The following is a 13,618-nucleotide window of genomic DNA, read 5'->3' on the forward strand; positions in this document are numbered from 1 at the left end:
ACTGTTTTGTACGGTGATACATAAGAATTCTTCTGGATTGGGGGGCAAGTGGGGTTGGAGATGAATGAATGGCATAGGAAAAGAAAGCACTCTGGCTTCTACCAACTTCCCTCCCGTGTAAAATGCTCTTCTACAAGGATATAATGCTTGCAGCTCGGGCAGCCATTTTGTGGATCAAGAGATACATCACCAGTATGGTGCCACCAGGAGGCTGGCAGTTTGGAAAGACTAAAAGCCTGCCACTTGGGAAAAACCTGGCACCTGGGACTGAGACCTTGATGAATTAAAAGTGCCTCTCACCCACTCGGGACCAACTTCAGAATTTCTGTCAAATAAAAAATAAACAACTATGGTTTAGGCCCCTGTTAGTTGTTAGCCAGTAGAGATAGTCATATATGTATATTACTATATTTATATGATTATGACAGTCATATAAAACCGTATACACTTACAGCCAACAGCTATATAACTTGATAGAGAAATATCTTTCAATTTGTTATTACTGGTTTCTAAAAAAAAAACAAACAAATAAGAAATACATTTAGATAATTTAAACAACTGACTTCTTCCACTCAGCCAGGCTCAAAACCTTTATTGACTCCTATATTTGTAATATTCTCCCCAATTCCAGTTAGTAAATACCTAGTTCAGTCCTAGACCAATGTTTTTCAACATTAGCATGAATCAGAATCACCTGTTAAAACAGATTGCTGGGCCCATCTCCAGAGTTTCTTACTCAGTAGGTCTCAGGTAGAGCCTGCGAATTTGCATTTTTTAACAAGTTCTCAGGTGGTGCTGATGTCGCTGATCTGGGGACCATAGTTTGAACAACACTGCCTAGCCTATGGGCAGTCACGCCCTAAGTCAGTCACATCCCAGTGCCTTCTACTTACACCTATACCCCAGATAGTTTAGTCTGAATTTCACTTTCTGACCACAGGATTCCTCTCCATCCTTACCAGTAACCAGTTCTGGGCTTCTTTAATGTTATCCAAACTGATCCACCACAATCCTATGAACCTTAGGTTTGCAGCCTGCCTTGCTTTTATACATATCGTCTGCTCTGCCTAGAGTGTCCCCAAACCTTTTCTCATTGAAGCCTCTTTAGGTCTGACACAGCAGGTGGCTTTCCCTCTCTTGGCCAAATCATTATTTCTTTCTTTTTATCTCAGAAAAATGAAAATCATGGGACTCCAACATATAAAAATAGGTTAAAGAATCTTTTTTCCTCCCTCTACTCGCTACCAGGTACAAGTGGGGGATGATGTCCTATATAATTGTCATTTGCACATTTGCTGGCCTTAACACAAAAAACTTTAATTCTAAAAACAAAACAAAACAAAATCAAAACATCTTTAACCCTAAAATTGCCTTGTCCCGAAGCTGAGTGCTCACTCATTCTGCAGAGGACACAGAAAGGTTATATAAGCTTATAGCTGAGCTGCTAGAAGCAAAACTAGTAACCCTCCCAAGAGTAAGCAACTGCTCTGTCCCTCACATTAATTTTTGGGGGGCAGAAATTATGAGTCCACAGGGACATCTAATCACAACTTTCTCACTTCACTGGTACGAAGAGGCACAATTTCTATACAAAGGGGTCATAAGCAGGGATGTTGCAGAATATATAGTCTCCTCCTTTTGATAGGTATGCTACCTGTCTCTGGGACAGCGGCCACAAACTGGAGTGTGTCTTGCTCAAGAACAATATACAATGATCACAATCAATTAAGTCCACCAAGCAAGTTTTCATCTTCATTCCCCAAGAGCTACCTCAATGTTTGAAAAATCCCATTATGAGCTCTCAGTCCCCATGCTGACTTCACCTACCATCAGTATTTGACATGGTTGATCATTGATGCTCTCTGATACACTTCTCTTGCCTTCCAGGGCATGACACTCTCATGCTTTTTCTTCTTACTGAATGTTCATGAAGTGCCCCCCATTCTTTCCAGTATCCCCTACTAGTTCCTCCTCTACTCCCCTCATAATGCTGAAGAGACCCCAATGATCTGTCCTTGGTTAGCTTCTCCATTTACATTCATCTTTTCATGATCCCAACTTGTCCCATGACTTTACATGCTATCTATATGTAAGTAACTCCCAAATTTCTATCACCAGGCATTCGTCTATTCCAAACCCGAGACCCATCTATGCTACTTAATATTCCCAGTCAAATGGCTAATAGGCAAGGAAATCAACAAGTCCCAGATTTACCTTTTAATTCCAACATCTCCCACCCCAAAACTACTCTTCCCACAAAATCTCATTAAAGAGAAACTTTATCCTTCCACTTGTTCAAGCCAAATCCCTCAGAGTCATCCATGACTTTTCTTACTCTCACATTCTGCACTTAGTCTCTTAGAAAATTCTGTTAGCTCTACTTTCAAAATATTCTGGATTCTCCAGAAGCCAATCTCCACCATTATCACCCCCTTCTATCTTTGACCTTCTATACACTATTCTAGGATGGTGGCCAAAGTGGTGCTTTCTTTTAAAATATGAATCATATCCTACCTTCTTTGTGTTAAAAGCCTGTTGAGGCTCTCCATTTACTTCAGAGTAAAAGCCAAAGTCCTTACAATGGCCCCAAAGGCCTTATAAAATGTTTCTACCCCCACCTTTGCATCTCTCTACTACAGAGAGACCCATTCTCATCACACTCTGCTCTGGCCACACTGGCCTCTTGGCTGTATCTTACATCTGCCAGACACCCCTCTACCTGAGAGCCTCTACCTGGAATACTATTTCCCCAAGTGGTATTTAACAAGCATCTTCACTTCAAGTCTTCACTCAAATTACTCTTTCTTAATGAAGCCTACCTGTACCATGCTACTTAATACTGTAATCAGCCCTTATTAGCAATCTCAAGCCTATACTTTGTTTTATTCCATAGCACTTAAATAGTCTAAAATTATGTTGTTTGTTCTGTTATACTTATATTGTCCAACTCCCACACTAGAATGAATAATACTCATCTATTCTGATGTTTTCTAAACATCTACAACAATGTCTGACATACAACTCTGATCATTATATGTTTTTGATCCCTCTCTTCTAAATTCTGACAATATCCATTATTACTTTTGAAGTATAGAAGAAAAGGAAAAACCAGTGAGTCCCTCAAGGAAGCAGAAAGGTTACTATTAGGGTGACAATACTTGGTAGAAACCACCACCAAAACCTGTTTTTCATCTTTGCAGTATTAGGAGTGTAGTTAGTGGGCACCATTAGTGATCCTCACACAACCAAGACAACAAGACTAATGGTAGAACAAGAATGCCAATTTATAAATCTGAGATTTAAAATAGAACTACTGAGGATACCACATGTCCACAGGCCTAACAGTGAATTCACTTCATGTGCAAGACAAAATTACTATCAGAAGGCTTAGAACAAGGAAAATTATTTGGAAATCTGATGACCTTAGACTCTAAGCCATATACAACAGAGACTGGTTGAGATGGGCAGGGCACTCTCTTCCTGCTTAATGCCAATCAGTTTCTCCTGATTCATTTTTTCAACACATTTCTTGAGTGCCTATGATAGGTCATACAGTGTGGGAAGTGAACCCTGAGGATACAAAGCACAATTCTGCTCACAGTTCTGAGATATGTTTCCTCACCACCAAGCAAGACTCCAACACCATCTGGGTATACTACAGATCAACTCAATTCTGAAACTATCTATCTGGAGAGAAGATCAGACCCCACAGGTTAAGAGCTCAGTCCTAGAAAACTGCCCCCGCCCATCCCACTTCAGATACCAATTCAAAGACCAAGTTGTCCCCTGTGCTTCTGACCCACCCACTTACAGATCAAAGGTCACAACAACGATCTCCTTGGATTCAATTAATTTGCTAGAGGGGTTCACAGAATTCAGAGAAATATTTTACCTACCAGATTACCAGTTTGATACAAATCGATATAACTCAGCAGCTAGATGGAAGAGGTGCATAGGGCAGGGTATGGGGAAAGGGCACAAAGCTCAGATGATCAATTGCCCATTTGCTTAAGTTACTTTCCAACAAACCTTAGTTCATTGGTATGTACTTAAATATTTATCTATGTATTTATGTCATTTTGACTGAAACTTCGGACAACTTTTTTTTTCCTGCTAAGATTCTTGAGACACATAATTAATCAGCACCAGAGGGTTGCACAAATCTCAACAGGGCAGCATTCACTAAAACATCCCAACGCCCTCTATTGCCAAGATATAATGGAACATAAAACTTACAAATATGATTTCAACTTTAAGTCTCCAACACTCAAAAGACATAGATTTCATGTGAGATAAACTTACTCTCTTCCCACACTGTCTTATCTGGTCCCAGAAAATCAATATAATTTATATAGGAGAAGGCATGTGACGGGTCATTTTCTCCCCTCTTCTTGATCCATTCTAATCCCACTGTTAATCCATTTTTCATTCTTTAAAATGTCCCAAGTTTGTTTTTTAAGAAACCGATAGTATGATACTAAAACTTCTCTTAAAGAAAGGAATACATTGGCTGTCTTTGGATATCATACTGACTTTTGGAAACTGATTTTTATTATGAGACATTCTGGAGTGGATTAGTGACCAATTGTCATAATTGTTTTAAATGCTTCAGTTGGGACCATGGACTCCCAGACATTCTGGCTTTCCAGGGCACAGAGAAGTAGTATATTTATGAAGTAATATACCTGTGCTTTGGGTTCTAACGCTTTTGAGAGACATTAAAATCAGCTCTTTACTTCTCCAGCACTCTGAAAACACTAGTGGTAAAGTTTTAATACATTTGGCTCATTAGGCACCATTTTTTATTTATAAAATACTAGGATTCCAAAAGGTTTATTTTTAATCTGAATTTCTCAAAAATAGAGACATTTTCAGAAGATACTAAAAACTTCAGAGGAAATATGCACAAATCATTACCATTTTGAACATTTGCTTTATATTTTGTGCCCTTTAAAAATGTGTAGCAGTACCTCTGTATTTATGAGAGAATTAATCAAATAAATTAGATTCCATTTCTAGGTCACTCTTATCTGGGATGGTTAGTAAGATGGCCATTACCTGGGAAATGGAGCCCTTTTTACCATATCCTGATCTCTATGGCAACCCCTACTCTCCAGAACACCCAGAAGATGCTTTACTTGCCTCTCCTACACATGAGAGTAATACAGAAATAGCCCGTTGAAACAGAGATGTAGGAGTGGCTTTAAATTATTCAAGATCTTTATTACTAATGAATGCACTTTTGTGAGGCCTTAAAAAGGGTTGTAGCCTCAATGTCACTGCTCTGCATGAAATTGCTGGGCAGTCAGAATAAGTCATCAACTCTCCATAGGAGTGCCACATCTGGAAATCTGTTATTACTCAACTTTTCCCTCTTCCAAAACTGCCGAGTAACCTATATAGGCTGTTTGGCTAACCTGCTTCCCAGTAAAGTAAAAAAGGTAAGGAGCTGGCGAAGAGGCAAATCAATTTCATCTCTGGCTGCACTGTGGATGGAGCAGGAGGCTGGACCCTCCTGCACCCACCTGGGGGCTTTGGGGAGAGCTCAGGGGAGAAGTTTCTACACCAAAAAGAGTTCTGATCTGATTGTCCTTGCTATAACTTTTCAAAACAAATCTTACTTGGATATATTTGGAACCTTCCTAGTTTGGGGCAAGTCTGGGATTATCACTTTAGCTGCCATTTTTTAAGTAATGAAAGAGTGTAGTCAGTTTTTGTTTGTAAAATTACCATTAATTCATCCCTTCATTGGAAGAGGAGGAAAGTATTATTGAAATTTAATTATCATGTGACTTTTCAAAACAGTTTTCAACTGCTTATGTGAAAAAATGTTATTTCTTAGAACCGTGGAAGGTTTCTCATAGCGTAACCCATTAATCCAATCTTTTTGTTGTCAGTAAAAAATATATATATATACATACATATGCATACACACGGGTAATTTGAATAATAGTTACAAGATGAAACAACAGGTGACTGACTACTTTTTTTAAAAAAGATTTATTTATTTATTTATGTATTTGAGAGACAGCACAGAGGGAGGGGGAGACGTAGAGGGAAAGGAAGAAACAGACTCCCCACTGAGCAGGGGGACCAACACGGGGCTGGATCCCAAGACCCTGAGATCACGACCTAAGTCAAAGGCAGACCCTTAACCGACGGGGCCACCCAGGCGTCCTTGACTACTCTTCTTAAAATAAAACATTGATAGAAATCTGTGTACACACACGTGTATATATATATATATATATATATATATATATATATGTGTGATAAGGTGTTCAAATGGATAGTATCTGTCAGGAATTTAATATGTAGATTATTTAGCATAGTGCTGTTAGAAATTTAAACATTGAGAGCTTCAAATTTTGTGCTTAAAGATTCAAGTAAGTTTACATTTTTTTGAAGTGAGATTAAAATTACAATGCCTCAGCAGTTCCAACTATTCACTATATTAGTTTCAGGAGCTGCTCGCAGTTTCAGAGATACAGCTCCCAATGCCCTGGAGGATATAAGTGTAAGAGGCATCTAGCCCCACATTCCTTATTTTTATCTTCCCAAGAGATTACACAGGCTCCCGGAACCCCTTTTATTCATCGTTCCGCAGGTGAAATGACTTTGCCTCGTTGTCATTTGGTTCTCCCCATCTTCCCCCTTCCAACTGCAAAACCTTTTGCTTCAAATATTGGTTTATTTTCTGTTGCAGGGACCCTCTTGCCATCTGCCCTTCCAAGCTGAAATGGACCCAGGTAAACAAGGTGAGTATCATTCTCAAGTTTCTAAGCATAGTTTATAAACAAAAAATTGAGGCCCAGATGTTCTATTTTCAGACTTCTGAGGTGCAAAACAGGGCATCTGGCAGAAAAAGAAACTAGTGGGTTATTAAGAAGATTTTCTTTCTTTTCTAAACAGAAATTTGTAATATATGGAAGAGCATTTGGTCTGTTGTCCCGAAAGCACCAACAGGTACTTAGCAAAAGACTTGTTCTCGATACAATTACACATTAAATTACTACCCAAATACACAAAAAGTAGCTTACCTAATTTTTGTATATCTTCATGGTTTACTGTTAAAATGACATCACTGCAGATATTTTAACATCAGGGGTAGGTTCACAGTACTATGCAGGCCCAAAGTTGGGTGAAAGGTCTCACAGCTGTCACTGTATAAATATTTGATAACTGGGTATGAAGGCACTAATTCTCCTTTCTACCAATACCTCTGAATGCCAGGGTAAGCCCAGGAGTGGCTTGTAATTTTTTTTTTTTTACAGATTTTATTTATTCATTTGAGAGAGAGAACAAGAAAGAGAACATGAACTAGGGGGAGGGAGAGGGAGAAGCAGACTCGCCTGCTGAGCAGGGAGCCCAATGCAGTGTGGAGGGTGCCTGGATCCCAGGATGCCGGCATCGTGACCTGAGCCAAAGCAGACACTTAACTGACTGGGCCACCCAGGTGTCCAAGAACATGCATTTCTAACAAGTTCCCAGGCGATGCTGACGCTCCTCACCCAGAACCACTTTGAGAATCACTGGCCAAAAATCTATTTTTGGATCATCCCACCAGAGATGATAGCCTGTTCCTTAGAGTCTCAGAATCTGTAGAATCTGTAGAAAGTGACAAAATAAGAATCATTTAAAGCAAAACATGTTTCCCAGTCAAATTGCTTTCATGAACAAGACCATATGTAGCTTGGATTATTATTTCTTTAAGCATCTAAAACTGCTTTCTGCCTAGTTGTGGGCTTCATACATCAAACGACTTCTTCCTTTCTTGAGTTTTCCCCCACCAGCAGAAAAGGAAAAAAAAAAAGCCCTTAGGAAGCAAAGCTGGTAGTGAATCACCTGGGATGTTCATTCATTTTCCACATTGTACTCGATCACAGCTTGCCGTGTTACGCTGCATAACTGCGTCAGGTGACACTGCAAAACGTAATTTGACAGGAGTGCCGTGGCCAGATGGTATGGCAGGTACAGAACCAGCGGCAGCATCAGGGAAAACCTGCAGAGCCCGAGTTTGCTGACTCTCTGGATTCATTTGGTGCATCTGAGAGGAACCAGGGCACAAAAACTGGCTAATTTCCAGAAGGAAAGAAAATGTTGGGCATTGCAGTTCTGTAAAACTATTTTTGCACCATTCTGGCTACTCTCGATGTGTTTTCCCTTCTCCAGATAGAGGGCAGAGGTGTTTCTTCTAACTTCTCCATAGTCTAATGTTGGCAAGCTGAAAACTGAAAAGTATTTCCAAAACATAAGGAAATGTTAAATAATAAAAGATTAAGAGCAGATTGTAGCTTCTTTGATATAGTTGCTTCTGTTCAAAAAAAAAAAAAAAAAGGGAGAGAGAGAGAGAGAGAACTAAGATGTAAAGTGTTCTTAAGATTGCTTATTTAATGACATTTTTAGGCACATTCACCTGAAGTAAGTGTCTTCCAGTCATGGTCACATACCAATCATTGAATTAGGGTATGTTCTGGGAGAAGCTTTTGCTGTGCTCTAACTCCCCAGGTGTGGATCTGAACTGGTTTGACGCCATAAGCCCCTCAGTGGGTTAGCACAGTGCCTGGTACTCAATCCCCACATATATAACAGCTAGGACTTTTCCGCCACAAACACTTCAGGGAAAGAAACATTATTTTCTAAACCAAAACCAAGTCTTTGTAGCTTGGTATGAAATTTAGACTCCGTTAAGTTTGGGAAGGAGCCATTCCTTAAACACATGATAAAAACCTTTTCAGGTTCCTCCACGGAACATCTGATCTGAACTATTCAGGACTTCCTGTCCAGGCATCAGCCCCTCTCCTGCTTCAGGAAAGAGACAGCCATAGCTAGAGTGACGCTGAAATCAAGATTGGTTTTCCAAGCAAGGGAAGTCCAGACGGCGCATATGGGGCAAGGAGGAGGAACTAGGAGAGGGGATAAGGTCATGGACACAGAAAGTGGGGGATCGCAGTGGTATTTATGTCAAAAACCTCTTCCTCAGTCCACCCAGCCCCCATTCAGCCTTCTTCTGTTGAACCAGTGCACCTGTTCTGCTTTGGAAGAACAACTTGCCCTTGATCTTGGTCCTTGAAACTCTATTAGTATTGAGTCAAACCCCCATTTCCATGAATAGCTTTAGTTCCTTGATGGGCCTTTCATACAAAGGTCTGGGTGGGCTGACTCTACAGAGGCCCCTTAAACACAAAGAAGCTGTTCAATCTTCCAAAGGAATGAAGAGTTTAGACCTTGGAACACACACAGGAAGGGACACGGAAAAATTGCCTCTTCATCCTCTAAATTCTCTGCAAGAATAAGAAATTAAAATCAACATAAATTATCCTGCCACATGGATGTGAATGGGTGAAAGCCACTGGGCAGTCCCCTTGTTTGTGTTTTGCTGTAGGGCTTGCTTAGCAGGAGCTAAAGGGCTGCCTGTGTTTCTACTCACAAACATGTCTCCAGCACACATATCTACTTATCTGATGAAGAAAGTGAAGAGCAAATAGTAAACTAATTTCCCCAAAAAGAAAAGGAACTAGTTATGACTCCAGAGCTTTCTCCTCTCCACCACACTGTGAAAGGGATAGGTAAATACTCAGGACCCGGTAAGGGCTCAGAAATGTTAACCATTGTTGTAGTGTTCTTGGTGGTGGTAACTCTCAAAAGAAGGTATAATAATAATTCTTTTCTGATCGTAAAAATAACGGACACTCTCCATAAACACATTGAGGTGATATCAACAAGTAGAATGAAAATAACTCTACAAAGAATTCGAACAACCAGAGATAACCTCTATGAACCATTTGATAATTGCCCTGAGAAATTAAGCTCCACGTGGCAAGGATTTGTATCTGTTTTGTTAACTGCTATATTTCAAGGGCCTGGAATCATGCTGGGACCACATAGTAAGAGCTCAATAAATATTTGCTGAAGGAATGAATGGATGGAGAGCTTTTGTGTCATTTTCCTATATGCATAAATTTTTGTCTGTACATCTGACTAGAATTTATTTACAAAATTGACTTCATATTCTACAGAGTTTTTTTTTTAATCCTGTTTGACTCACAAGGCTGTTCCCAGTTTTTAAAAATATTTTCTTTGTTTATCTGAAAGAGAGAGCATGCATGAGTTCTGGGGGAGGGGCAGGCAGAGAAAGAAAAGCAGACTCCTTGCTGAGCAGAGAGCCCTGATACAGGGCCAATCCCAGGACCATGAGATCATGACCTAACCCAAAGGCAGAGGATTAACTGACTGAGCCACCCAGGTGCCCCAAGGCTGTTTCCTTTTTATATAAAAAGTTTAGTAGACTCAAAGGATGTCCTGTAGGGTCACTTGCAGCCTAGGACACTGCAACCACTATTTTTTGTTCCCAGGTAGGAAAGAAAGCTCTAGACGTTGATTTCCTCACCTGCAGAAATAACAACATGGCTACATACATGATCTCTAGGATTCCCTTCTCTAATGTGGGATTTATCTAATGAGATGGTCCTTTATCCATGATATTTCATGTTTTCTTTCCAGATGCCCTTAACAGTATTGAGAATTCCATTTACAGAACAGCCTTCAAATTACGATCAGTGCAAACTCTGTGCCAGTGTAAGTACAGAATCTCTTTAAAAACTTGAAATAATCTGATCCTGATGTATGATGTAAAATTCACAGAGAAAACAAGGACTCCCCCCATGCGAGTGACTGCTAGCTCCAGAAGGCTGGGTCTATGCATTTACCCTATTAGTAGCAGAGATGATAGAATGCGGAGGGTACAGCCTTTGTGCGCTACCCACGGGTAGCTTCACTGTCCGACAAGAGAAAATAACTTGTGGAAGAGGTTTTAATTATTTTTTTATTTTTCCTACTTGGTTTCTGGACATTTTTTGTTTGTTTCCTTTTCAGGATATCAGTATTAACACAAAATAAAATTATAAAATTAGTTTAGAATCTACACATGCAGATTTAAGCATGAAAATTAAAAATTCCTTCTACCATGTAAGATTTGCATTTTGAAGCCATGCCCCTCTATTTGAACATGCAAAAATACATTCAGATGAATCACCCTTGGGCCACAAATCTTAAAACGATTTCAAGAATTCTCTAAGAACTGCTTTTTTGCATTAAATTTATATCTAGTCGAATGCCATGATTTTCTTTTCCTATATTATTATCATGGGCAAAATAAGATAAAATACAGTTAAAGTGTTTATTTAGTAAAAATTCTTCAAAATGAAATAAATTGGGTTCTATGTATGAAAAACAACAGGGATTCGACCTAAAGTTATTGATTTCTAGTAAGTGCTGAGTTGCATTAAAAAAAAAATTTCATGTGAAGTGATTTATGACATTGATCAGATCAGACCTTAAAGAAGTGTTACACCTATGACATTTGTCGTGAAGATTGCAATTTTTGTCATAGTTTGCCTTCTGCCTAATAAGTTCTTTAGACCAGTGATTTTCAAATTGTGCTTCACAAAGTGCCCAAGGGTAAGAGTACAGCAGGAAAAGAAGGAGAGACAACTGAGGGGAGACAAAGGACCATCTCTTCCACCAACGCAACTCGTTTTCTCTATTTCCCTACTGCAAAAGGGCCCTTTGAAGAACAGACCCCCAGCTTTTTAAAAAAAACATTTTTTTTTTTACAAATTCATATATAACTCTTACTTATTATTCCAGAGACCAATAAAAGGTGGAATACGCTCACCAAAAATTTACCCTCGATTCTGCCATTTTCCTGGGGAATTTCTCCCATCGAAGAAAGTTAGTGGCAAATGCTCTTGTAAGCCTCCCTCCTGAGTGCCTGGGGTGTGGACTAACGGTAAAATTTGAGGATATACCTTTTTGAACTTTTTATCACCCCTGGCATTAGAACTTGGATAATACTCGGGGGGAATATTAACAATACACAAAACCAGTAGTTCACAGCTCTCCCCAGAAGAGAGATCCAAACAGTGATCGGAAAACAAGAAAGTCCCAATGGCTGAGATAAAGCACACGGTGAGCTCCAGGCGGCAGGATCCCAGGGCACCGCATAAATCTTGCGGGCAGACGCACGCACACCACCATTATCTGCTTCTCTGTAATACAGATCTCGCCGCGGAGGACAAGAGCGCCTTGCGTACAGCGCACCGGCCAAGGTGATGAGTTTTGTGACTGAATAACGATAAAACAGTTTGCACTTTCCACCACCTGCAGCCAGGTTTTTATTAAAGTCACAACCTAAAACCTACTCCTCGCTTCTGCACGCTCTCCCTTTGAAAGCAGGATCAGAGAACAAATAAAAAATTTTATTATACCTGCTAGATTTCTTATCTGTGAGGCTGATTTACGAAGTAGAGAAAAGCGCCGGGTTTTATCATTCCACAGACTGAAGCATTTTCAAGGCCAGCAGCTCTGGGCGCCACTGACATCCTCATCTCTCAGATGGTGCAAGTGGGTGTTTATTAATCGGGTCTGTTATCCTCTGTCTGCAAGAAACCATAGGGTTAGCTCTATTTCATTCTTCCTTGTATTCATTGCCTTGTAAAATTTTTAGGAGGTGGTAAAAAAAAAAAAAAACATAAGAAATAAACCATTATTTTTTGTAAGCAACGTTCGCTTTATTAAGTGCCTTTCCTAGATAAAAATACCGATGGAACCAAGATCAACAAAAAGAAATATCACTGAGCCAAGGGCGGACCCGATAATTCAGCCAACTGCACTTTTATAAAGATCACTTGTTTTTTAACTTGGGCAATTGCATTTTAACACAATATTCCTTCTGAAGCAAGGCTGTGGACAGGGAAAACTATATTTGAACACGAAAGGTAAATTTGCTCAATTCAGTTAATCAAGAGTCGAAGAACCGTTTTCACCACTTCTCAGCACAGTGCCCTAAATTCCTTAGAAGGCTGCTTTTCAGTTTTCTCACTTTTTTCCCCTTTTCAATTTCATCCTGCAAAGCAATATCCTAGAGATTACGTTGGGAATAATGTTATAACTAGGCTTTCCCAACAGATGCGCTTTTCCGAAATCAAATCTGCTATCCCCCTAAAAAGGTCTGAATTCTACACAAGAGATATTCATCCAAATAGTGGTCATATTCTAATTCCCTTTAAAGAAAAAAGTTGCTATTTAAAAAGTCTTAATTAAACACTAGAAGACATTTGCTTTATTTGAAGCCTTTATTTGAAGCCTGTGTTCCTATTGGAAAATAAGATAATTTCCTGTTTGCTTTCCACAGTGGACTTGATGGACAGCTCTTTGATTCAGCAAGTCCTCCTCCGTGGCAGCCTCTGGGAAGCGAGAGAGACCCCGCTCCCTGTGCAGCAGCTCTCTCGGGCTCTTCAGGAGCTTTTTCGTAGAGTCGGGGTGGACAAACCAGGACAGGTGCATCCCAGAGCTTCAGAACTCACTCTGAGCCTTCTCACAACGATGTATGACAGGTGAGGGTGTGAAGGTCACCCTGTGGCCTCAAGACAGTGTTTAGTCACCGCTGGTCATTGGCCCGCCTAGTGTCATCTAAGGTCTGCTCGAGGTTTGTTACATAAGAAAGCTTCTTTGTTTTCCACAAATGTATTATTCATTCAGGAGGGGGATGAAGAAGTACATGTTTATCAGCTTCACTAATACAAATGACCCGTGAATAGCAAAAAGGGAAAAACAA

General features: G+C 39.9%; 1 protein-coding gene across 1 annotated transcript in view; it reads left to right on the top strand.

Annotated features, from left to right (window-relative positions):
* The first annotated feature begins 6,739 nt into the window (after nucleotides 1-6,739).
* DYTN (dystrotelin) overlaps nucleotides 6,740-13,618 on the top strand; it is a 47,212-nt gene continuing 40,333 nt past the window's right edge. Inside the window, exons 1-3 of the mRNA XM_059169000.1 lie at nucleotides 6,740-6,758; nucleotides 10,504-10,578; nucleotides 13,196-13,397. Coding sequence (XP_059024983.1) covers nucleotides 6,740-6,758; nucleotides 10,504-10,578; nucleotides 13,196-13,397 — 296 coding nt within the window. The remainder of the gene's footprint in view (nucleotides 6,759-10,503; nucleotides 10,579-13,195; nucleotides 13,398-13,618) is intronic.

Source organism: Mustela lutreola, chromosome 3, assembly GCF_030435805.1.
Source record: "Mustela lutreola isolate mMusLut2 chromosome 3, mMusLut2.pri, whole genome shotgun sequence".
NCBI classification, from domain to species: domain Eukaryota; kingdom Metazoa; phylum Chordata; class Mammalia; order Carnivora; family Mustelidae; genus Mustela; species Mustela lutreola.